This window comes from Typopeltis vanoorti, chromosome 16 (genome assembly GCF_054136105.1).
Source record: "Typopeltis vanoorti isolate ZY-2024b chromosome 16, IOZ_Tvanoo_1.0, whole genome shotgun sequence".
Classification (NCBI taxonomy): Eukaryota; Metazoa; Arthropoda; class Arachnida; order Uropygi; family Thelyphonidae; genus Typopeltis; species Typopeltis vanoorti.
This window is the reverse complement of record NC_143564.1, coordinates 79,026,879-79,054,455: the sequence shown is the minus strand read 5'-3', so window position 1 is coordinate 79,054,455 and position 27,577 is coordinate 79,026,879. Positions and strand designations below refer to the sequence as shown.

Below are 27,577 nucleotides of genomic sequence, written 5' to 3'. Positions count from 1 at the left end.
GGGTGTTATAGGATATCGTCTAATGAAATTTTTCGTTATATGGAAGGTGGGGAGAGAAGACAGGGCCATCCATGGAAGTTAAGTTTGTTCACAGTCAAGAAATTGGTAAGAGCTAGGTTTTTCTCTCACAGAGCAGTGAGTGAATGGAATACTTTACCTTTAGGGGTAGTGAGTGCATCTAGTGTGAATGAATTTAAGCAAAGGTGTGACAGTTGGGTTGGATAATTTATAGCCTCTCTCGATTAGTTCTTGACTCCCTGTAAGCCTCAGATGATAATAATAATAATTACTCCAGACAACTGGAATAACTTTATCTTCAGATTTAACACCACATTTCTGATCTCTGATTCATGTTATAGTACTCTTTCTTCCATTTCTAAGATTTTTTTCAGAAGCCTCTAGAACATTTTTCATCTTGCTGAAAAATGTTCTATATTCCTACCAAACTTACTATGACTTTTGTTCAGTTACTTTTACAAATGGCTTCACTTTTCTTGTATTTTCCTCTTTATTCTTTCAGAGCACATGCAGACTCACTGAACTGACTTACTGATTTTTCAATTCTTGCAGACAACTTCACCACATATCCCTCTGGATCAATGTTTACCTCAGGATATGCAACTGAGTCTCTCTTGAATAATATTCGTATATTTGAGTCTACACTTCACTTGAAATCTCAAATGACATGGGTAAAATCCATCTGCAATTTACTTTGCACTATGATCAGTATCAATATCCTGTGACTGCTGCCTCTTGATTTACAAACAATAGTAAAACAACAACATATAGAAATCAAATGGACAGCTTTAATTCATTTTGGGCCTATTTAAAGTTTTCTGGATGCTAATGATTGTATATGGCAGGATACTATTTTATTATTGGAATGAGAGTCAATCTCTGCTACAAGATTACATATTTTCCTGATATAATATGAGCTTCTTTCATATTCCTATATATTTTAAACATCAATATTATCTAATATTATAAATGTATCTAAATTTTTAGATATAATATCAATGGAAATATTCAGTGATGGCATGAGGTTTTATGCATTATGCTATGAGTAATGGTCTTTGAAAGGAAGCAAACACTGATTTTTTTTTTGTTACTGCCATTAATAATATATATATTTATCACAGTAGATTTTGAACTCAAACACAGATAATTTGTGTAGTTTAGCTAAAAAAACATAGTATTCCTTATATTTCTTAGGGTAATGTTCTGGTAGTACTGATCACTTTGAGTATGATTGAAAAAGGTCAATCTTACTTAGAGATCAATCTACTCCGATCTGAGTAAAATCAAAGCTAAAGTTTCTGGATTGTTTCAGGAGGTCAGGATATAACTTTGTCTAATAATTTTTGTAGTGTCTTTTTTTTTTTTTTTTGTATTGGGTAAGATCAGTGTTCCTTACCACTTAATCGATGTTGACCCTACAGACACACACACACACACACAAACAAAAGCACTCCAAAAGTTATTAGCCAGAGACAATTATCATCTTGGCCTCCTGAAATGGTCGAAAATCTTAAACCTTATAATCCCAGGCCTCCCCAGATTTATGGACTATCAACAATGTACAAACAGAACATTGAGACCCATAGTGGACAGTACTGATTTCACTACTTATAAAGTGGCCAAACACTTAGACCAAGGGTGATAAATATGAGGATAATGACATCTATAACTATGTATCATTACAGGTCACAATTCTTCCTTAGAGATACTGAAATCATGGTCAGATTTGACGCAACCACCCTTTTCATAAATGTATGCTTAAAAGAAACCTCAGAACAATTTAGATCCTCTTTCCCCAACACAGAAGCCTTATTCAGTTTAACCATAAATACAAGCTATTTTATGTTGCAAGGAAAACCTACAAGCACATTGAAGGCATGGCTATGTGCAGTCCTATAAAACCTGTTTAGTAACTTACTGTTTTTATTATATCCCCCCCCCCCCCACATATAACTTAGAAATTTTCACTTTGTCTTGCAAGGAAGCATTACACACCTATCACCATGTGGATCCTCACCACCGGCTGTATACAAATAGTATGAAGAAAAGAGATGTAATCAGAAGATACTGGTAAGATTAACTACAGAATAACAAGACTTATGTCAGAAAAATAATTTGTTTAATACATACAGGATTTTCAGCTACATTTTGTAGCCATTGAAAAGAGATAAACAAATTAGAATAACGCATAAAATCTAAGTGAATGTGACAGATGATATTAACTGCAGGAGGATAACTACATCAGTTACTATTAGAATTCAATAAAATAACTTGTAAAAATAATGATTCATTAGACAAATGACTGAGGAGTATTACTTAGGATGACTTCCCAACTTGGGAAAGTATAAGACAGTCATTCTTGTGAAGAACTGGTTTATGAATATGGGCATCTAATCTTTCTTTAGACAGTTTTAAAGTAAAAAATAAATTTCATGTAAAACTTTAGTTTTATTCCAATGAATTCTATGGATAAAGTGTGGCTGGTCAAAGCTGACTTATCAGACTTCAGTTCTGTATGTATTAAACAAATATTTTCCTTACATAAGTGTTATTATTTTGCAATTAATCTTATAATCAAGTGCATACAGTTATTAAAATTACATGTATTAAATATAAGTTTTAAAAGAGGTATACTGTAAATGAATAGACATATAGATACAAAATTAATAACGGAAAACTCACGTACAAAGATTATTTAATAGCATAATTTTCACCTGTGTGTCACAGGCATCTTCAGTACATTTTAAGCTCAAATTAAACAATAACTGAGTCAATTCAATTTAATGTACTTAAGTGTGTAATTTTGGTATATTATTGGAGCTTTATTAGCGTGGTTAGTGTACTAAAGTGTTTTATAACATAATCTATGTCGGGAAGTCGCCGCTAGATGAATTCGTAATGTGTAGTGTTCGTGCAAGCTCCAGATAAGATAAGTATCATTTTCAGTTATCGATACAAATTACTTAATATTGTGTAGTTTTGTTTTGTTTACCTTGCGTATTTTAGTGAGTCTATTTTTGGTGTGTTATAACGTATAATTTGACAAAACACGTTGCAAATAAATATGGCACCTGTGCGAAGGAAAATGGCGGCCAGTAATGAAGGTTCGCAATCGTTATCAAAGAACGGTAGCATAAAAGAAATGAGTCAGTGTACTAGCTGTGAAATGTACGCTTTGCGGAGTGCGGTCGGAGTGTGGTTAGATGATAATAAAGGATTGAATGTGTGTAGAAAATGTAGGGAGAATGAGGAATTGAAGTGTATTTCGGATCGTGAGTGTGATATTTTTGTCAACCTTCAGAATGAAGGAAATAGGGATATGACAAGAAACGGCAAGGTTGTACATGAAAATTGTGAGAGTGTGAATGTAGAAAGTGTGAATGATAGTATAAATGGTTTCTCAGAGAACAAAAATGATGAGATAGATGCATTGAGTGAGATCGCGTTGTTGAATAGTGCGATAGAAAGAGCAAAACAGCAGTTAGAGTGCATGAACAAAAGTAGACTGAATGAACCAACCAATAATAAAAGGTATGACAGGAAAAATAGACGTATGAATGTGAACATGAACAAAATGAAGGATAGAGTGCTGTATGGAGACTCGTTAGTACGAGGTGTGTTAGTAGAGGATTTGACAAAATCGTACCAACCTGGTGCAACCATAAAGGACGTAACTGCGTCTATTAGAGAGCAAAAGGAAAGGGTGAAAGAAATGATTTTGTGGCAGGTACGAATGATTTGAAAGGAGATAAAATGGAAATGATAGAAGACCTGAATGAATTGTTTGAGGTAGCAAAAGAAAAGAGTGAGAGAGTTAGAATGATTAGTCTTTTGCCACGGTATGACAGTGAAATGTTTAAAAGGAGGGCTATAATTGCGAATGACTTTATGCGTGGGTTATGTATGACGAGTGGTGTGGAATTTGTGGATGTGTGGAGTGAGTTTGATGGGCGAAAAAATCTATATAAGATGGATGGCTTGCATTTGAATGGTTACGGTGTAAGAAGACTTGAGAAAGTGTTGCTGAATGTAGTGGATGTGCAAATTCAGGGAAACTAGATTTGTTAGGGGGGGGGGGGGGGAGTAGAGATACAGTCCTTATGGAGGCAGTTGAATGTAAGAATGAATATAATATGCCAGAGCAAATAAGGACAACAAATCTGAGTGGGATAGTTAATATAAGGAATCAAGGTAGGGTTGGGGCTAATGGAGGTCTTAAATTCATGTACACTAACACTAGGAGTATTAGGAACAAGAAGGAAGAGTTTTTGGCCATGGTTGGCACTTCCAGACCACAGGTTATAGGTATTAGTGAAACATGGCTGACTGTAGATGATATAACTAGTGGGATTGAATGTGATGGGTATAGTGTGTTCAGGAATGACAGAGAGAATAAAATGGGGGGAAGAGTATTGTTGATGATAGCTGATGAGCTCCAGCCAAGGAGAATAGAAGTTGAATTGCAGGATAGAGAAAAGAGCACATTTGAGGCCATTTGGTGTGAGATTGTGGCTAGCAGAACTAAATATACAATTGGGTGCTGCTATAGACCAGGTGATGGAAAAGATGGTGGTGACAGTATGCACAAGCAAATAGAAGAAATGGGTGGAAGGAGGGTGATTATTATGGGAGATTTCAACTATGGTTGCATTGATTGGAGTGAGGGGAGGACACATGGGAGGAAGGAACTGGATTTTATGCGGTTATTAAGGGATAACTATCTGCGACAGCATGTAATGGAAAATACTAGGGGTCAGAGAGTGCTTGACCTAGTAATTACATCTGAGGATTTGGCTGTAACAAATATGACCACATTGCCACCAATCGGTGAGAGTGATCATCGGGTCTTAACTTGGGAGGGGCTAAAGGTGTAGAATTTTCAATTAAGACAGGGTACATGTGGAATTATCGGGCTGGAAAGTATGACAAGCTTAGGAGTTTGATTGGTTCAGTGCCATGGCATGTACAACTGCAAGGACTAGAAGTTGATAGTGCATGGGAGGTAGTTAAGAAGTGCTTGCATGAAGCAATGGCTGACTGTATACCTAGAGTCCGAATAATAAATCAAGTAGGGGTTAAATGGATGAATAACACCATTAAGCTTGAGTTGCAAAAAAAGAAACAACTATGGAGGGAATTTAAGGAGAAGGGTGACCGGCAGGCACATGAACGGTATAAAGCGCAGGCCAGAAGGGTGACGAGTGTGGTAAGAAAAGCAAAAAAGGATTACGAAAGAACATTGGCCACGCAGGCTAAAGAGAATCCTAAACAGTTTTTTAGATATGTAGCAAGTAAAAGGAAAAATGTACATGGCAGATTGATTTTAAAGAATGCCGATGGTAGGGAGGTAACTGAATCAGTTGAGATAGTTGAGTTACTGAGTGAGCACTTTGCAAAAGTATATCATCCAGGTGGTGACATTGCAGAAACGAATAAACCAGTAGATTATACGGGAATTGTGGTTAATGAAGTGGAGGTGAGTAGTCTATTGCATAACCTCAATGTCAATACATCTGTGGGATTGGATGGTATACCAGCTCATGTTGTACGAGAAGCAGCTAAAGAATTGTCAGTACCCTTGACCATTTTGTTTAATTTGAGTCTCGGGTCTGGGTTAGTCCCGAGCGGGTGGAAAGAGGGGAAAATAGTTCCACTGCATAAAGGTGGTTCCAAGACTGCTGTTGTAAATTACGGACCGATTAGCATATCAGGAATCATTGTCAAGGTCTTAGAGAAATTAGTCAAGAAAAGAATACAGGATTGGATAGATGAAAATGGGATATTGTATGGGGGACAACATGGTTTTGTGAAGGGTAGATCATGCCTGAGTATCTTGCTCACGTTTTATAACACAGTGACGGCTGAACTGGATAGGGGTAATGGGTTTACAATGATACTACTGGACCTTGCCAAGGCCTTTGATAGGATACACATGGAACCCTAATCAGTAAACTGGAGCAGATGGGTATAGATATAGGGTTGGTGAGATGGATAAGAGGGTGGTTGAAGGAGAGATATCAAAGAGTGGTTTACTCAGGATTAAAATTTTACAGGATGATTTGGATAGTTTGGAGGACTGGGCTAGGAAAAATGGATGTCAATTTAATGTGGCAAAGTGTAAGGTTATGCACTTTGGGGTGAAAAGAATAGCAGCAGTATATCGCATTGGTGGAATCATACTCCAGGAGATTGATGAGGCCAGGGATTTGGGAGTGTTGGTGGATAGGGAGTTGAAGTTTAGGGGGCACATTGCAAAAGTAACTAAAACAGCTCACCAAATCACTTGGCTTCTGAAAAATACTTTAACATGCAGAGACGAACAAGTTGTTGTTCCTCTGTATCGAGCCTTGATAAGACCCCATCTGGACTTCTGTGCCCAGCTATGGGCACCAGGGTTTCTTCGTGATGGGGAGGAAGTGGAGAGGGTCCAGAGACGAGTGACCAAGATGATAGCAGGTCTGTGGAATGAACCTTATGAGAATAGGTTGAAAATTTGTGGATTGCAGAAATTGGACGATAGGCGAAGGAGGGGTGATATGATTGAGACATTCAAATTACTGAAGGGTTTTTATAAGATTGATCCAGAAGATATTTTTGAAAATATGACTGGTGGTGGGAGGACTAGGGGCCATGCATGGAAGCTGGGCAAGAGGGTGGTTGACAAGGGTGTTAGAGCTAGGTTCTTTACTTGGAGTGGTAAATGAGTGGAATAAGCTTCCCGAGTTTGTTGTGGGTGCTACGACGGTGAATGAGTTCAAGGCAAGGTATGATAGATACTGTGTGAATGTTGAATAGTTGTTCTTGACATGATGTTAGGGCCTCCCTCGATGAGTCTGTCGACTCCTTGGAGTTTCCCGGAACAATAATAATAATAACTGACAATTCCGAAAAGCACCACCTAAGTAGTTGGTGTAAGAACTAAAAATGTCAATAAATTTCCTAACAAAAAAAAAAAAAAAATATATATATACAGGGTGTTCGGGATAAATTTGACAGTTTCGTAAGGAAAAAGAAAATCTTCTTTGTATCTATTAAATTTAATGAATTGACAAAAAAACATTACAGACAGAGTTAATTACAATACTATCAACAAGATTTACTCAAAATAACCACCATTAGCATCGATCACAGCTTCAATTCTGCTTCGGAACCTCGAACAAGCTGATGCTACAGTCTCCCTGGGAAGGGCCGCAAAAACTGTTTTAATTTTATCCATTAACTGGGCTTTTGTATTACTGGAAGTGCGATTGGTGTCTTTTTCAACTGCGCCCCATACAAAATAATCCATGGGGTTAAGGTCTGGGGAGTTTGGAGGCCAAACATTTGGACTGGTGAAGTCGTAGAAATTTTCAGACAACCATTTTTGACTTTTCCCAGAGGTGTGGCAAGGGGCCGAATCCTTCTGCCATACATACGGCCTACCATTGGCTACCCTTGTTATCCAGGGCTTGACTACAGTTAGCAACTCCACGAACAAAGCCCGAATTCCAATGCCAGGGTTCTTCAACACCTGTTCCTGCAGATTTGCGAGGAATTCTGCTGTACGAACGCAATCAGATCGTCTGCTAGGGATCTTTCTTCTTGCTACATCCTCGTAGTCACCATTGCAAGTCTCTAGTTCATGCCTGATTGTTTTTACTGTATTCAGGGAGCATTGGGCAGCAGTCGTAATATCCTTATTTTGATGGCGGGCACGAATCATCATGATACAAGTTATTCTCTTCCATGATTCAGGTGGGTTCCAGCTATCCATCCTTTCTGACATCTTGTATATGAATGAAGAAGAGTCCAAACTTTTAAATGAAGAGAAGTGTGTGTTAATACATGTAACTTACGGAAAAATATAATTAATTATAAATATGTCAAATTTATCCCGAACACCCTGTATATATATATAAACAATAAAAAGTTAGGAAAGATTAGCAGATTTATAGAGTACTATCTCCCATAAAGGGGATAGACGTAAGCTGTCGGATCTGTTTAAGTTAGGAGAATGAAGTAAAGTTTCACATGTTTCTTTATAAAGGCCTTCCATAATGAACCAACTTTTGTGAAGGACTCTTGTCTTTCTCCAATGAACCCTATGTCTAGTGAAGATGGTGTGTTCTGCAAGTCAATACTTTTCAGTTTTAAAGTATTCAATATAAGATTGGTGTTTTTCTAGCCGAATAGAGGCAGATCCTCCTGTTTGCACATCTTAATTATCCAGGTGTCTACCAGATTCCGTGCTCTTGTGGATTATCTTATTTTGGACAAACAGGAATATCTACCTCTATTCGGCTAGAAGAACACCAATCTTATATTGAATACTTTAAACCTGAAAAGTCTGAACTTGCAGAACATGCCATCTTCACTAGACATAGAGTTCATTGGAGAAAGACAAGAGTCCTTCACAAAAGTCGGTTTGTCATGGAACGCCTTTATAAAGAAATATGTAAAACTTTACTTCATTCTCCTAGCTTAAAACAGATCCGGCGGCTTACATATATCCCGTTTATGGGAGATAGTACTTTATAAATCAGCTAATCTTTCCTAACTTTTTATTGTATACATTTTTTTTTTGTTAGGAAATTTATTGACCTTTTCAGTTATCTTACACCAGCTACTTAGGTGGCGCTTTTTGGAATTATCAGTTATTGTTTAATTTGAGCAGCTTAAAATGCCTGTGACACACAGGCGAAAATTATACTATTAAATAATCTTTGTACGTGAGTTTTCCGTTATTAATTTTGTATCTATGCATTAAATAAATATATATATATATATATATATATATATACACACATACACATTATTAAGAAAAATTTACAAACCTATCTCCATGTCTTTTGATCTCTTTCCTTTGTTATATAGAGTAATTGTGAATGAAGTGATATCTGAAGGTATATCTCTAGTAAAAAAAAGAAAAGTTTTATAGTAATAATTCAAAATAGTAAAAAAAGTAAAAATATTGATCTCCTTTTCATCAATAGTCATTATTAATTTTTACTTCTGAAAAAAAAAATTAAGTCAAAAGAAAAATATACCTTTATAATCATAAATATAAATAAATCTTCACTGTTACAATAATTGATTATTATTTAATTTCATGATTAATAATCATGAAATGAAATAATAATCATTATTACATTGATTATCATTTCGTTTTTATCTAAGTTACACCTTTTGAGTAGGATGGAATGTAGATTGTTATGCGACTATTTTGGCACCTCCTGTTTCAGAATGAAACAAACTGATTTGCATATTCTTGAGTTACACATGGCTTATATTGCTCTATAATGTAAACTTATGGACTTGTTATAGAATGTCACATCAGTTGCCAATTCATTTGTGATATTAATATTGAACTCAGTCAAGAATCAATAGGAAAGCTAAGGGAGTAGCAAAGATCATATGGAAGGGTAGGCCATAATTCTTGGAAATGTGATTTGGAAATAACCAATCAGAAATTTTAAAAGATTACATGGGTTCATGTTAGTAGAACATCACATAAAGATCTGTATCTAATTTTTATCTAAGTTACACCTTTTCTGTATCTGTATCTATTTTTATCTAAGTTACACCTTTTGAGTAGGGTGGAATGTAGATTGTTATGTGAGTATTATGGCACCTCCTGTTTCAGAATGAAACAAACTGATTTGCATATTCTTGAGTTACACATGAATAAGATTACATGAGTTCATGTTAGTAGAACAACACATAAAGATCTGTATCTATATTTCACCTAAAGTTCCATAGGTTCATGTTAGTAGAACATCACATAAAGATCTGTATATTCTTGGTTTATATGGAGGTGACACTGCACACAAGTCAATGAATGCCAAACCATAGCAATCAGCTGGGTGAAAAAACAGTGGAAGGGTTGTAATAGGACTGATGAACCACACTACACCTCTTCAGATTAGACACCTCATGCTTGAATTACATCATCCTTGATGGAAGTGTTATAATGGCCTACAGGTGTTTATCCTGGTATGGGTGCATATTTTGGTTTGTAGTGCTTAGAAAGATGAATTTCAATGGTTTTTGCAATGCTCCATACATCATAGAAGTTTTACAGAAGAGAGCAATATCTCTTAAGAGATGACAATGCACCACCATGCCATACTGCAGATGCTAGTGCAATATGGTATGAAGAAAATGATCTGGAAAGCAAGCTTGATTGCCTTGCACAGAATCCTGATATCCATACAGACCATATCTGTATGGTCTGTATGGATATCAGGGCAAATGGAATGTCTACATAATATTGTAATGCAGGTAACTTATATTTCTCTGAAATATACTGTTATCATGATATTTTTTTCCGAACACAATGTTTGATAATTATATTTGATTTATGAAGTCAACTACTGTTTGAGATAAAATAACTTTAATAATAAAATTCCACATTGGATGGCAGTAACTTGTCACCCTTCTTGGGAATGGGCTGAATATAGGCCAATTTCCAGTGGAGTAGGAGAGTATATATAGGTGATATAGGATAGGGGTCAGTTCTGGAGCACAAACTTTCAAAACAATTGGGGGAATGCCATCAGTGCCAGGAGACTTTTTTTTTTGTGTCTAATTTGGATAGTATTTTTCTGATCTCATCCTGGCAAAAGGATATAGCGGGGCATTGTATGTTGGGTGCCTGGAATGGTTGGGGGACATTTACCATCATCAGTTATGCATACATTTGAAGCAAAGTATGAAGACAGAAGATTGGCTTTTTCTGTGGATGATGATGCAGTAGAGCCATCTGGGTATGATAGGGGTGGGAATAGTGTTGGACAGAAGTTACGGCCAACTGCTTTGGCGAGAGACCAAAAGGCTCAGCTACCGTTTGGACAGGCTGCTAATTTCCTGCTTTTTAATTATAATTATAATTCATCCATCAGTTAGCGTAAAGTTGAAAAAAAAAATAAAATAAACTATATGAGAGGATAAAATCATCAAAGTTAATAAAAATCAATTGCTTAAATTTTTATTTAATGTCTAAACATTTGATTGAGCTACGTTTTTACATAAAAAATTAAGTGAAGATGTTTGAATAATGCTCGACTTTTTCATCTTGTCATGCAATTTGCGATAGCTGCCGATCACTTTATCAAGATTTCGGCGGACTTTGAAGCTTTGTTCCATATCAGGATCAGCATCAAACAAAATTTCCTTAGAATGCTCAATGTGACTAGCTCAAGTTATTTTGCAGTTAATTTCTTAGTTATAACATTATCTTCTTGTTTGCACTCCTTATCGTCTTCTTCATATGGCTTCTGTTCTTCTAGTTGAAGGAGATCATTCTCGCTTAACTGTTCTGAATGGGAATCGAGCAAGTTTCTCACATCTTCATATCCAGTTCATGAAATTCAAGTTCTTTTCCAATTGTGCTGATTTCTTCAATAATGTTAGATCTTGGATTTTGTGCACGATAAGCTAACATATGCTTGAGTTTAAAGTCACTTTGTACATTGTCTCCTAATGAAAGCATAAGGCGATTTTTAAATACTTTGTATCCTGGTTGAGATGTTTCTGTTTTAACTAGGAAAGTTTTTGTTGGCATATGCTTCCAAAAGAGACCAGTTTCGTCTATGTTGAACATCTGCCGACTGTCAGAATCAGCCTCCTGAATTATACTTTGCAATTCTTCAGGAAACTTGGCTGTAGAATCTTTATCAGCACTAGCAGTTTCCCAGTTATTCTTACATTATGCAGTCCAGCTCGATTTTTCAAAGGTCAAACCATCCAGTAAAGCTTTCACTTTCCTCTTGAAATTTGGTCTCTTCCAATGATGTAAAAATGTTGAGAGCTTTTGCCTGAATATTTCTTGTACTAAGAGGTATTCTTTTTTGGTTACAAACCTCAATCCAGAGTGATAGAAGACGTTCCACCTCGATCATTAAATGGCTTCTATTTCGAGTGATCTGTATGCTTAAAGAAGCAGTAGCAACTTTTCCCTGTTCTTTGTATTCTTTGCTCTTACTTAATATAATCCAAATTGTAGACTTGCTGTATCCCAGGTCTCGCGCAATCATTGTATTACTAGTGCCACTTTCAAGTCTCTTAATGACTTCCAGCTTTTCTTTAATGTAATTACTTTTCTTCTCTTTTTATTACTGCCACTTTCATTATCAATCTTTCGCATTTCCATATGATGGGTTGATTAAAATTAAAGCAAAATGAAGGAAAACTGATTGAGCAAGAGAACAGAATTTGCACGTGTACTTGTGATGATAGCTTTGAGTCAATTGTCGAGTGCCACTGCTCACTGCAGATTGGTGACAAAAGTTTTCGTGTAACGTAAAAAAGCCATGGTAACTCGCTTAAAACGAGAAATAGTATCATTTCACTCAATCGCGCATATCGAATTTGCGTTAAACAAGGTTTTCCTGTACTGTATCTCCAATGTATTTGTCACCTTGTTATAATAAGTAAGTAGATTGCTAAAACGCAGTCCTCCTTTAGCAAACCCATGCTGTACATTAAAGAGAATTCTACTGATGTCCATCCAGTTCTGAATCCTTGTCCACACTAGCTACTTCAACACCTTGACCACTTCAGGCAAGACGAATGGCCTATAATTCAAGCCCTTAGTCATATAATCCCCCCACCCTTTTATGAAGCAGAACAATTTTTCTATCAGGTCTCCACTAGAAAATTAGGCCATATTTAACCAGTACTACCAAGGATAAACAAATCTGTGCCATCTAATTACCACTTAATTTCATTACCCCAGTTCTCTTTAATGGCAAAAAAACAACAACTAATATTCTACCCTGCATAGTAGTTTAGAATGTGAATAATAGACCTTGAATCCTCAACTAATAAAGGATCACCAGTATAGATTCCACAATGTCAATCACCATGGGATCTTATATAACACACATTTGGACTAATGCCATGGAAAAAAGTTTGGTGCATCTCAAGTAACTGACTTTGATATCTTTAAAAATTTGATTAGATTTATACACAGGCCTATTAAGTAAACTACCATCATATGATATGTCTTCAGATTATTGCATCTCACAGAACAGATGTTTCTTCATCTTTAATTTCTTCTGCTGTCTTTTTTGAACAGTCTTTCATCTTAGGTATTTCCTAATGAGTACAATCTATGTGTCTTCAAATCCAATGTTAATGAGCTTTTTTCTCCTCATATTTTTATCCATCCACAGCAATAACATATTACAGGTCGAACAACTCCTTGAAGATGAGATTGCCCTGACTCAAAAAACTCTTGCTCCACTTTCTTCATATTATAGCCCTTGTAATAATTTTCTTTATTAAAAATTTTATAAGTCTAAAAGATACTATAAAACAATTACAAATAAGAAACAGCTTCTTTAAGAATAGATTAATCAATTGCCTTTATTAATAAAGAAAGGAAAAAATAACTAATTTACTCACATTAACAAATATGGCGAGGCCAAAATTTAAATTTCATTTTGGCCATGCTATATTTTCCTTATATAAAATATTATAACAATATCTTAATAGATTGTGGGTACCCCCCCAACCCCCACTGCCTGATAGCATGGCACAGACTCTACAAGACTTTTCAATGCTGCAGGAGATATGCTTTACCATAGCACTGTTTCCCATATGTCTGCGAGTATATGGATCTGCTTACTCTATACAAATCCCTAATCTGCCCGGACTTAGTAAGCATTCTGTTGACATGCTTGAGGTTGTGCCTCAAAAGCTTCCCAAAAAATTCCTGATGCTGTCCAGAGGAGAGCAATTAGGCTGACACGATACCACTTTCCTTCATCGACTCAATTCAACCACTATTTCAGAGTGTTTTCTATAGGTATTTACATGTTCACTGCTCCACTAAAGTGATATCAATCTTTACTCCATCTTTCTGTTGGGCCAATTTAAACAAGAGCAGCATCTTACCAAACCCTTTTCAGTACAACTGCAAATACACCAACCTTGTTTCTTCTTACTTCTGAAATGAAGGGTCTTTGCAATATGGGACACCAAGGCAATTGATGTGAAGTCCTCAAACCCTATATAACAGTAGCCTGTTCATGAAGGTAATTCTTGTAAAAACGCTTATATGCTGGTTAGACATGATAATTAATACTTAAGGAATTGACAGCGTATACTAGAAATATAAATTAAATCAACTTTAATATATACTTTCCGATATTTCTGCAATGTCATGTTGCCATCTTCATGGGAACTTAAGATAAAGTTCTTATGTTTCTTATAAGTTCTCATATGCTGTTATGTAGTACATGCACGCAAGTACTACATAACAGCAAATGAGAAACGAAGCGAGGAAGCTACCATTTTCCTAAAGTCCTGATGGTTATCCCTGTGGGCTATATTAGGTGTTCTTGGCCTTTCAGCTGAAGTAATTCTGATATATGTTTCCCAAATTTGGAGCAGTCTCATGCATCCAAATTTGTTGAGGTTTGGCATGTTCATAAGGGCTGAGGCTGATTCCATGAATAGTCTTTCATATTTGAACTTGCTGCGGTGTATTACTGTGGCTTTCTTCCACCTTATTCTGTGGCGAGTATCCAGAGCATGGTCTGCAGGCCCAGAGTGGCTGTACTGGTGAAATCGGATGTAGTCCTTGTGTTCTGAGATTCTGATATTTGCTGTCCTGCCTGTTTAGCCAAAGTAGAACAATTTACAGCTGCAAGGGACCTGGTATACACCAGGTAGGTATAGGGGAAGTGGTTGGTCTTTAGTGGAATGGATAAGGGATACCAATTTTCCATATGGTCTGTAACAAGAGGTCAAGTCATGTTTTTTTAGAATTTTGTTGATTTTTTCCGAGGTGCCTTGGATGTAGGGAATGGTGATGGATTTAGAGTAATCTTTATTTTTTTTTTTGTGAAGTGGGGAGCAGAGGTGGGTTGTGGATAACCGGTTTTAGTATTTTTTGGATTTTTTTGGGGGGTAGCCATTGGCTGAGAAAGTGTTAAGGATGTGATTTAGTTCAGTAGTTAGGGCTTGGTCATTTCAACAGATTAGTTTTGCCCTGTTGAATAGTGTCTTAATAACTCCATATTGTTGTGAGGGAGGGGGGGATTGTTGGTGAATGTATCTGCCTGTATGGGTGGCTTTTCTATAAATTGAGAAAACCAAGGTTCCATCAGGTTGGCAGGTGACTAGTGTGTCTAGGAAGGGGAGGCTATTGTTTTTCTCTTTTTCCAGGGTGAACTTGATTCTAGGGTGTTGGTTGTTTAAGTGTGTTAAGAAGGAGAGGAGTGTATCCAGGCCATGTGGTCAAATAGCAAACACATCATCAACGTATCGAAGCCATATGGTAGGTTTTTGTGGGACAGAGTTTAAGGCTTTCCCTTCAAAAGTCTCCATAAAGAAGTTGGCCAAGGGTGGGGAAAGTGATGAACCCATTGCTGTCCCCCTCTATCTGTTTGTAGAATTTTTCCTGCCAAACGAAATAGCCTGAGTTCATTGAGAACTGAAATAGAGCTGAGATATCGGGAGGAAATTTAGCTTGGATTAGCTCTAAGGTTTCTTTGAGGGGGACATTTGTGAATAAGGAGGAGACGTCAAAACTGACTATTATGTTAGAGTGTGAGGTTTTCTATACTGGCTTTGAAGTGGGCTGAGTTTTTTATGTGTGATGGTGTGTTGCCAGTATAGTGTGAGAGCGCGTTGGCTAAATATTTAGCTAGTTTGTAAGTGGGAGAATCAATGCCATCCACTATGGGACGTAATGGCACATTTTCTTTATGTATTTTTGGGAGCCCATATATATGGGGGGGGGGGTTTCTAGAGTTATATGGTTTTAGTCTGTTAGTAATCTCCAGACCAAGAAGTGACCTTCTTAAGGAGCCTATGGAGTGTTCTAATTTGTGAGTTGGTGGGATTGTATTCAATGGGGAGGTAAATAGCTCGATCTAGTAAAGCCTTAAGCTTGCCTATGTAGTCATGATGATTGAGTACCACAGTGGCGTTCCCCTTATCCGCTTTGGTTGACAACTATTTCTCTGTTTTTCTTCAATTCTAGAGACTTGTATTCACTAATGGATATGTTGGTTTTTGGTGTTTTTTCTTTTGTGAGAACACAGCCTACATCCAATCTAATATCGTTGGTGATGTGGTTTGGTTTAATTCATCAAACTTGCTGATATGTCGACTCCGGAAAGTATATATTAAAGTTGATTTAATTTATATTTCTAGTGTACGCTGTCAATTCCTTAAATATTTAGTTATCATGTCTAACCAGTGTATAAGCCTTTCTACAAGAATTACTATCATCACACGGAGATTCCATCGCACGCAAAGCCTGCCATTACGGTAAACTGAAGCTGAAGTTATCTAGACAAGTGAATCGCCTGACCTTCCTAAAACGCTGCCGGGATAATCAGGTAATCCCAAATTGTGTAAAATTTAAGCACCGTTTCATTTCACAGAAAGCTCTCCGTATCTATACAACCGGGTGAGCCAGGGTTTACTTTGGGTGCAAATTAATGCTACACGTGGTTCCCTAGCCGATAAACAGAGCTATTTTAGCACTAGACAATGAGCTTTCAAATACGCTAAATCAAGAAATTTGGTCAATTCTACATGGCGTCTCGTGCACTGCGGCAAATAAAGAATTCGAACGAATATGGAGTCGACATATCAACAAGTTTGATAAATTAAAAAAGAACTCGATGTCCAAACCAAAACTACAAACCAACACTGTAGTTAACCTTTCTTCAGTCATCTTGAAGACTGAGGCACTCAATGCTCTGTCACGTGGTCACATCTTCGCCATTGCTTCTAGGAAATTACCGGCCGAGGAATTAATGATCCAGACTGAACGCGCAATTCACCACCTTCCAAACCACATCACCAATGATATTAGATTGGATGTAGCCTGTGTTCTCACAAAAGCAAAACCACCAAAAACCTACATATCCATTAGTGAATACAAGTCTCTACGAGAATTGAAGAAAAACAAAGAAATAGTTATCACCAAAGCAGATAAGGGGAACGCCACTGTGGTACTCAATCATAATGATTACACAGGTAAGCTTAAGGCTTTACTATTAGATCAAGCTACTTACCTCCCCATTGAATACAATCCCACCATCTCACAAATTAGAAAACTCCATAGGCTCCTTAAGAAGGTCACTTGGCTGTGGAGATTACTAACCAACTAAAACCATATAACTCTAGATCCCCCCATATATATGGGCTCCCAAAAATACATAAAGAAAATGTGCCATTACGTCCCATAGTGGATGGCATTGATTCTCCCACTTACAAACTAGCTAAATATTTAGCCAACGCGCTCTCACACTATACTGGCAACACACCATCACATATAAAAAACTCACTCCACTTCAAAGCCAGTATAGAAAACCTCACACTCCAACATAATGACATAATGGTCAGTTTTGACGTCTCCTCCTTATTCACAAATGTCCCCCCTCAAAGAAACCTTAGAGCTAATCCAAGCTAAATTTCCTCCCGATATCTCAGCTCTACTTCAGTTCACAATGAACTCAGGCTATTTCGTTTGGCAGGAAAAATTCTACAAACAGATAGAGGGCACAGCCATGGGTTCATCACTTTCCCCACCCTTGGCCAACTTCTTTATGGAGACTTTTGAAGAGAAAGCCTTAAACTCTGTCCCACAAAAACCTACCATATGGCTTCGATACGTTGATGATGTGTTTGCTATTTGATCACATGGCCCGGATACACTCCTCTCCTTCTTAACACACTTAAACAACCAACACCCTAGAAAAAGAGAAAAACAATAGCCTCCCCCTTCCTAGACACACTAGTCACCCACCAACCTGATGGAACCTTGGTTTTCTCAGTTTATAGAAAAACCCACCAATACAGGCAGATACATTCACCAACAATCCCCCCCCCCCCCCCTCCCTCACAACAATATGGAGTTATCAAGACACTATTCAACAGGGCAAAACTAATCTGTTGAAATGACCAAGCCCTAACTACTGAACTAAATCACATCCTTAACACTTTCTCAGCCAATGGCTACCCCCCCAAAAAATACTAAAACCAGTTATCCACAACCCACCTCCTTCCCCTTCACAAAAAAGATTACTCTAAATCCATCACCATTCCCTACATTCGAGGCACCTAGGAAAAAATCAACAAAATCCTAAAAAAACATCACTTGACCTCTTGTTACAGACCATATAGAAAATTGGCATCCCTTATCCGCTCCACTAAAGACCAACCACTTCCCAACTAAAACCACTTCCAGGTCCCTTGCAGTTGTAAACTGTCGTACTTTGGCCAAACAGGCAGGACAGTGAATATCAGAATTACCGAACACAAGGACTACATCCGGTTTCACAAGTACAACCATTCTGGTCTTGCAGACCACGCTCTGGATACTCGCCACAGAATAAGGTGGAATAAAGCCACAGTAATACACTGCAGCAAGTTCAAATATGAAAGACTATTCATGGAATCAGCCTCAGCTCTTAGGAAAATGCCAAACCTCAACAAATTCAGATGCATGAGACTGCCCCAAATTTGGGAAACATATATCAGAATTACTTCAGCCGAAAGGCCAAGAACACCTAATATAGCCCGCCAGAGGGCGCCATCAGGACTTTAGGAAAACGGTAGCTTCCTCGCTTCGTTTCTCATTTGCTGTTATGTAGTACTTGCGTGCATGTGTCTTTATCTTAAGTTCCCACGAAGATGGCAACATGACGTTGCCGAAATATCAGAAAGTATATATTAAAGTTGATTTAGTTTATATTTCTAACGTGCACTGTCAATTCCTTAAGTATTTAGTTATCAGGTCATGAAGGTACTTCACAACACACAAATTTTTTTTGCTTACACTTGAAAGGATTAAACAAGAATATAATTTCTTGGCACGTATAATTTAAAATTGCTTCTGCTTTTTCTCTTTTATTCCAACAAACTATGCTCACTGAAACAGCCCTCCTCACGAAGTGTTCTCAAACAACTGTAACCTCCAACTCTTGAAGAAAAATGTCAATAAACTTCTCTCTCTGTTCTCATCTGTTGAACTCCACACTTGGCAACAATAATGTGCCACAGGTTTTCTTCTACATTTTGTGCATATGAAACATATATATATATATATATATATATATATATATATATATATATATAAATATATATATTTTTTTTTTTTCATCTGGTGCCTACCTACTAAAGTTTTTATGTAAATCTACAGTACATTAGCACCGTGGATGGGCAAAAGATTTTATTTATTTTTGTCAATTTTTTATTTTTATTCATTTTTTTACCTTGTCCAGAGACCATGCTTTTAAGAACAAACGAGCTTTTTCATGCCACTTCAGGTATCCAATATGCAGGGCAGTGGTCTAATACCAGGGGATGAAATTCATCTCCAATCTAAAGACAATCATAAACATAGATGCATGGTGGGATTTAAACCTATAGTCTGTTGATTGGAGAGTAGATATACTAATCATTTGGCCAACCAAGATGGCATTTAAGTATTTTTACGGTTCAGACTTCCGGGAGAGGAAGGAAATGGAATAGACTGGTAATATAATATTTGAACACTCTTCCATTTCATTGTTTGAACCTAGTCAGATGGAAGTCATCAGGAAGTCAAGGTTTGAGGATACATAGTAGTTGGTCGGCGAATTTAGTGCTCCTGTAAAGTTGGTGATTTTTGTCTGTTTTTATTGTGGTTTTCCTTAGAAAATTAGTGTTTTGTAGTATACTAGGGTAGAGTTTATTATTTTATAGTGTATTTAGTATTTTATCATATATTTTTATTAAGACATTTTAATATTTAGTATACGTTTAAAATGGCGCCAAAAAAGGGCAAGAATGGTAATGCTAAAAAAAGCACTGCAGGCAAGTACAAGAAGGTTAGCCCTGCTAACGAGGTTATTGTGCACATGGAGGAGGTTAACGAAAATGAATTAACTGCCAAAATAGTGAAGTTGAAGCAGATCATCAGAGAGACAATGCGGGAATTGCAAAAAGTTGAGAGACGTTTAAATGAGCACAGGGAGAAAAAGAAAAATGAACAGGAAAATAAGAAACAACAAAGCAAGGAAACAGGTAAGTCAAAAAATAACGAAAATCAGGTAAGTGACATTGTTAGTAAAAAGAAAGAAATTATTTGGAATGGTGATTCTATAATAAAACATGCTATATATGAGAGAGTTATAACATCGAGTTTTCCTGGAGCAAAAATTAAAAATATAACTCAAGTAATTCAAAAACAGAAAAGAAAAGTAAATGAAATGGTAGTTGTAGTAGGTAAGAACGATTTAACTGGTGATAAGTTCAGTATGAGAGAGGACATAAAAGGATTGCTGGAAGAGGCGAGAGTGAAGAGTGAGAAAGTGAAAATCGTTAGTATTTTACCTCGCTATGACAAAAATGAACCAAAAAGAAGGGCTATGATGGCAAACGATTCAATGCGTAGGCTATGTAGAAGGCATGGATGTGAGTTTTTGGATGTGTGGAGTGAGTTTGAGAGAAGATTGGATTTGTGTAAGAGAGAGAGAGATGCCCTACACCTGAATTCGTTTGGTATCAGGAGTCTGGAAAAACTAGTAACTGGTATGAGACCTAACACAGAGAGTCAGGAAAACTAAATCATAAAGGGAGGAATGATGTGAATGTAAGAGCGAAAATGGTATATAACTGTGTTAATGATGGGAATGGGATTTGTCATGGGAATGTTGACGAGGTGAGAACGATTTCGTTTTTGTGTTCATCCGGTTCGGACCAATCATATGTGTGCAAAGATGTCTACATGTGTAAAGCATTAGAGAAGAATAGAGATCTGCAAGTAGTCCAATTGGATCAGGCAGACTGCAAACAAGGGTATACTAAAGAACATGAAGGTAGATTATTGTGTCTGTACACAAATGCTAGGAGTATCAGAAACAAAGGGGTAGAGTTTGTTGCCTTAGTCAATATGTTGCGACCTCAGATTGTACGAATTAGTGAGACCTGGCTATCAGAATTAGACCTATTAACTGGCATCGAGTGTCATGGGTACAGTATTTTTAGGAAGGATAGAGTGGATAGGAGAGGAGGGGGCATTCTGCTAATGATATTGGATGACTTAAATGCAGTTAGAGTTGAGACCAACGAATGTAGTAATATTACTAACAATATTTCATGTGGCGGTGAGTTGGAAACCATCTGGTGTGAGGTGGAATCTAAGAAGACAAATTACACAGTGGGGTGTTGTTACAGACCTGGTGGATCGGTTGCTAGTGATGAAGAAATGTATCATCAAATAAAAAAAGTGAGCATGAAAAGAGTAATCATAATGGTAGATTTTAATTATACAAATATTGATTGGTAGCAGTAGAATCTCATGAAAAGAATGAAAATGCATTTATTGAGCTGTTGTGGAACAACTTCCTCTCGCAGCATGTGATAGAAGGAACTCAAGGTCAAAGAGTGCTAGATTTGATTACAGTGTCAGAGGACATTTCAGTTAAAGACATAACTATTCTGCCTCCAGTTGGTGACAGTGATCATGCGGTACTCACTTGGGAAGTGACTATGTTTATGAATGTTCCATTCAGAAAAGGTTACATGCGGAACTACAAAGCAGGAAATTATGACCAAATGAGGAGCATACTGAGTTCAGTGGAATGGGATCGGTTGCTGGATGGAAAGAATATCGACAGTGTATGGGAAGCATTTAAACAATATTTAAATGATGCGATATCAGAATGTGTCCCGAGAGTTCGAAGAATAAATAGAGTAGGAGTCAAATGGATGTGTAATCTTATTAAGCAAGAGATTCGTAAGAAAAGGACGAGGTGGAAGGAATACCGTTTGCATAAGGATGACGTCCGTTATGAACGTTATAAGCAGCAGGCTAGAATAGTCACAACTGTTGTATGGAAAGCAAAGTTTGATGAAAAGAAACTGGCTCTGCATGCTAAAGACAACCCACAAGAATTCTATCGATATGCAGCAAGTAAAAGAAAGAATGAATATGAAAGAATAACTCTTCTAAATCCAGATAGAGTGAGGGTTACTGATGCAGAAGTGGTTGTTCAGTTAATGAGTGCCCATTTCGTTAAAAGCTATCAACCTAGTTAACGCAACATTCAGCTCACTGTTACCTCTTCACTAGGTGAAGAAACGCAGGTATGTGAGGCCGAGGTATTAGAGCTGTTGCACAAACTTAATAAGAATTCAGCAATAGGGACTGAAGGAATATCAGCATGTGCGCTAAAAGAGTGTTCGGATGAATTGATCATTCCTTTGACCAGGATGTTTAATATGAGTCTCAGAACAGGGAAAATTCTGCAGGAATGGAAAGAATGTATGGTAATTCCATTGCATAAGGGTGGTGCAAAGACCGATGTATCAAACTATCTACCAACTAGTATCTCAGGAGTGGTGGTGAAGATTTTAGAAAAATTAGTAAGGGCCCGCATTCAGAAATGGGTTGACAGTGAATCTCTACTTTGCAATGAACAACAGGGGTTTACTAAGGGAAGGTCATGTTTTAGCAACTTGCTCACATTCTATTACAATGTTACCATTGAACTAGACAAGGGGAATGGATACACCATGATACTTTTGGATTTTGCTAAGGCTTTTGACAGAATACAACATGACAGACTGCTGTATAAATTTGAGAAAATGGGTTTGGGTTATACAAAATTAGCATAGATAAGAGGATGGCTGACTGACAGATATCAAAAAGTGGTATACGGGGGATTTGAATCTGCAAGGTTTAAGGTAACAAGTGGTGTACCACAAGGGCTTGGTCCACTGTTATTTAATCTGTACATGAAGGATCTCATGTACAGATTGAATTCATATTCATATTCAATATGAATATGAATACCCAATATGAAATCTGAATTCAGATTGAATTCAGATTTCATATTGGGAAGGATTTGACTAGCAACATAGTTATTTGCTGATGATGCAAAGATAGGCAGGGTAATCATGAATGCTGCTGATATGCAGTCCTTGAAGAATGATTTTGAATAAGCTGGAATTGTGGGCATGGGAAAATGGGTGTCAGTTCAAATGTCAGTAAATGTAAAGTCATTCACTTCAGCATGATTACCTATCTAATGTCGTATTATATTGGTGGGATTAGGCTAGAAGAAACTGAAGAAGCTAGGGATCTTGGAGTGTTAATAGATAGGAAGTTGAAGTTCAGGGGCCATGTGGCAAAGATTGCAAATACAACTCAAAAGATAATTGCAATGTTCAAACGAACGTTCACATGCAAAGATAAGGAAGTCATTTTGCCTCTTTCCAAGGCCTTGATAAGACCTCACTTGGACTACTGTGCACAGGTACGGTCTCCTGGTTTCCGATGTGATTCTGATATATTGGAGATAGTACAAAGACAAGTGTTAAAAATGATATCAGGATTGTGGAATACTGGTTATGAAGACAGGTCAAGAATTTGTATATTGTAGACACTAGCAAACAAGAGAAAGAGGGGTGATATGATTGAGACTTACAAACTGCTGAAAGGGTCATACTGGAATTCAATTGATGAGATTTTTCAATTTATGGAGGGTGTGGAAAGGAAGATAGGGCATCCTTGGAAGCTGAGAATGAAGGCTGCCAAGAAGGGTGTAAGGGCTAGATTTTTCTCTGAGGGTGATGCGTGATTGGAATGGATTGCCATTGGATGTTGTGAGTGCAAACAGTGTGTTATTCCTAGTATGTTATTCATTTTGGTGATGCATTCCTCAGAATCCATGAGACCAAAATTAAAAAGTATAGCTAGCTTATCCAAAGATATCCTTCCTTACCTTGTCCACTGGAAGTTTACAAAATCCAAATGTACATGCATTTTACTCTGCACAGAGAAAATAGGATGCACAATTCCAATAAGAATTGACGAACACATATGCCACATTAAATTCCTTAACTATAATAAAACAGGTCTGTCTGAACATGCACTCCAAACTTGTCACAGAATTAAATGGAATGGCACCAAGTCACTACACCTCACCAAAACCTGGTTTGAAAATTCAGGGAAGCTTGTGAGATGCTGATTCATTATCCTAATCTCAACAAGAATGGTGAATTCATAATTCCAAGAGTCTGGAAGACACATCTACAACCTATATGGCATCCAGAAGAAAATCATGCCAGAACTCTAATGCAAGAAAACTTAAAAGATAAACAGGACTGTAAAGGTGCATTTGATGATGTAGTTGCCTCGCCCCCACTTTAATCCTCAGTATATTATTTTACTTATTATATATAAAATGTTTATTTTACTTTATTTATTTCATTTTTCTCACAAGAGGACAGGCTAATGTAACCGGTTGACAAAGCAGTTATACTTCAGCATACTATGTGTAGTGTCATGTAGCTTGTATCTTGTTCATAGATATGTTTTGCTGCTGATGACCTTTATAGAGGCCAAAATGTCAAGTGCTATTTTCTCAATTGTAAGTAAAGTAACTGTTCTAGTATGTGTGTTTTTGTCTCCATAAATTCTACACAATGAATGTTGATCACTCTTTTTTGGATATGCTTTCTGTTATGTCTACTGCTTATGAGTTTGAAAATCACCTCCTTATACACCTCTGAATCAAAAAATTAGAATAATAAAAAAAAAATGTCTTGAATCATTTTCAATTCTAATTTGTTGCATATAAAATAATTATTACCAAATATAAATTAGCATCATCTAAATCTGCACACTTTGTAGATTATATAACCATGTAAACCAATAAATATATAACATAAATGATAAGAAAACTGTTATTTGAAAACATTCACAAAATTATAATAATTTTTAACATGGTTCAAAATATTAGAATATTCCAAATTTTTCTGATAGTTTTTGAGGAGAGCATAGAAATAGCATATATTTCAGTAGCTGCGGGAGTGACTGAGTGTGAGAATGTGAGAAATCGTTTGCACGTGGATTTCAGTTATTCATTTGCTAAACATGGATCAAACAAGAGATATTGGAAGCTAAGACGTTTCATATGGTGTCTTTAAACAAAGAAGGTCAAACTCAACAGTTTATAGCTAAGGAATTGAAATGTTCTCAAGCAAGCATGAGTACAGTATTAAGACAGTATTCTAATAACTGGAGTTTTCAAAATAAGTACTGCAATAGCAGTCAAAAGGTAATAACTACATCAAGAGATGAGAGGAGATTGAAGAATATTATGAAGAAAAACTGCTTCTGAGGTGTAAGGTATATTCACAGGAGATGGAAAGAACTAGGTGTGAATGTGCTTACATCTATGACATTAGTGGTTACACTAGATATCTCCAAAGCCTTTGACCGGGTCTGACACAAACGCCTACTAGGCAAACTACCATCATTCGGTCTGACCCAGGACTTCTGTAGTTGGATTGCCAGCTTTCTCTCTGAATGCACACTGCGTGTGATGGTGAACAGCTCCCTATCCTGTTACCAATCAATTAATGCTAAGGTCTCACAAGGTTCTGTTCTCTCACCAACCCTCTTCCTGCTATATATCAATGACCTACTGCAATTGACCTCCAACCCAATACACAGTTTTGTAGATGACAGAACACTTCACTCCTCGCTTGCATTTGATAAGCTTTATCCTTCACAACTCACCTCAACCTACAAAACATCAACCATCACCACCCTCAACTCCGATCTCCAAGCCATCCTACAATGGGGTTTAGATAACCTCATAAATCCATTATCATGCTTCCATTATCATCTCCCATGCTCTGCTGACATCATCACTGATAATTCTTATACGATGATAATGCTTTGAGCTGTCTCCTAAGCTTGCAATAATCGCATGCCCTGTATTTCCATATAATCTACTTCCTAAATGAATTCCACATATTTGGCAACCTCCCAAGTTAGTATCACATGATCACTCTCCCCAATCATGGTCATAGAGCATAGAGATTTCCGTATTTATAAACAATATTCCCTCCAAGCTGTGCAAGGGTGCAGACCCACACTAGTCAAAAAGATAATGCACGTGCCTACTAACTGCACGCACAAATTTTTTCACAGAGTGTGATAAATCATACTTGTCACTTATTTTATTTAGTAATTTCTTCAATGACTCCATTCCAATTTAATACACACTAATTTGTTACTTTTAGCCTGTGCCTAGTGGGTAAACTGATGATGATGTCAGCAAGTTTCAGAGGCATTGTAAAACTCGATGTAGCTTAGAAATACCAAAGCACTTTACATCGATTTTTACTAAGGTCAAGTCTCATGAGAAATGTTACAAAAATAACCTTGTTTGTCTCTATGTATTGTATGTTAAATATTAATGTAATTAACCCTATGGGAATTGATTGTATTTACAGTTTTAATTTGTATTTATTTACATTTTTGATTTTACATATTTGATGTATTTACAGTTTTAACTAAAGTTTCTAGAATGTCAAAAACAAAGGCAATGCTTTGCCATCGGAACTTTGTATAATGTACAACAGCCATGTATAAGAGCACAAGAAAGTTGTTTACGATTAAGTGTGTGAGAAAGTTGTTTGTAAGCTCTGCGCATGAACACCTTCAAAGCTAGTATCAAAGAGGTCCACTAGTTTCAGAGAAGTTTCCACTGCCCGACAAGACAAGGAAAAAAGAGCACACGGAGGAGAAGAAAGAACAGGCCAGCCTTAACAAAAGGATCAAGGAGAACTGCTGATTTCTTCAAGGTTTACAACCCTTGGTGCAAGGCCCGAGAAGGCAAAAATAAAAGAGGACTGAGCCGAACATCAAGGGGCAGTTTCTGGCAGAGAACCAGAGGCAGTTGAGAGGTGGCATGGTCCAGTTGCTGACAGAGGGAGAGGAGAGGTGCTGTTACCGAAGAGAGCCAGTCAGCGGAGAACCAGATGCATACTGACCCAGAGAAACAGACTTTACGGTGAACCCACGCTGGAGGGAAAAAATTGGGAAGTCAACCGAAGCCAAAAGCTGCAGAACGATCTTCAAGCCTGTATGCTGAAACTTCTTGCCTGAGCTTTTGGGTACCGGGAAAATTGCAGTCCAAGAACTGCTAATACACCGATGAAATGCCCCCTGAAGCAAGGCCTGAGATGAAAGAAAAATCACAGAGACTTTGATGCAGGACCTATAGAAGGTGTCATGAAAAAGAGCCTCCGTAAGTGTGTCCAACCTCTAATGTACATTCTTTTTGTAATCTAAGAGATATGTCATAGATGGACTGATAAGAAATATTAATAAGAGATATGTATATGAGAGTCCTCTGATTTGTTGTTAACTGGAATATAAATTGTAAGATAACTTGCCATAGCTAGCTAATCTCTTTATGAGTAATTTAGTCTCGTCAATTTGATTTTTTAAGCAGAGAAGTAACAGAGCAATTATATATATTGTATAGTCATTTAATATTGAAAAGGGAAAGTTTGTTTCTTTATACCAAGAGCATAAAGGATAGGTAGAGAAGAGTAACCTCCTATCGCTTGTTGTTGCTATTACTTAATAACAAGTAATAGCAACGCACAGTTTACAGCATATTTATTTAGTCTTCTGTCTATCAGTAGTTCCCAAACTCAAACTGGACAGCAGTACTGTCCCCTTGGGGCCGTTGGAACGATCTAGGGGGGAGGCAGTAGCCTCATGAGCAAAAGGGGGCATTAAATTGAAGTAATTGAAGAAAGT

The 27,577-nt window shown here is 37.1% G+C and overlaps 1 protein-coding gene across 6 annotated transcripts in view; it reads right to left on the bottom strand.

The window, feature by feature from the left end:
* vap (RAS p21 protein activator vap) overlaps window positions 1-27,577 on the bottom strand; it is a 689,463-nt gene that overhangs the window by 317,539 nt on the left and 344,347 nt on the right. For all 6 annotated transcript variants that reach the window (XM_090406565.1, XM_090406568.1, XM_090406566.1 and 3 more), the window contains exon 14: window positions 8,832-8,908. In XM_090406565.1, coding sequence (XP_090262691.1) covers window positions 8,832-8,908 — 77 coding nt within the window. The remainder of the gene's footprint in view (window positions 1-8,831; window positions 8,909-27,577) is intronic.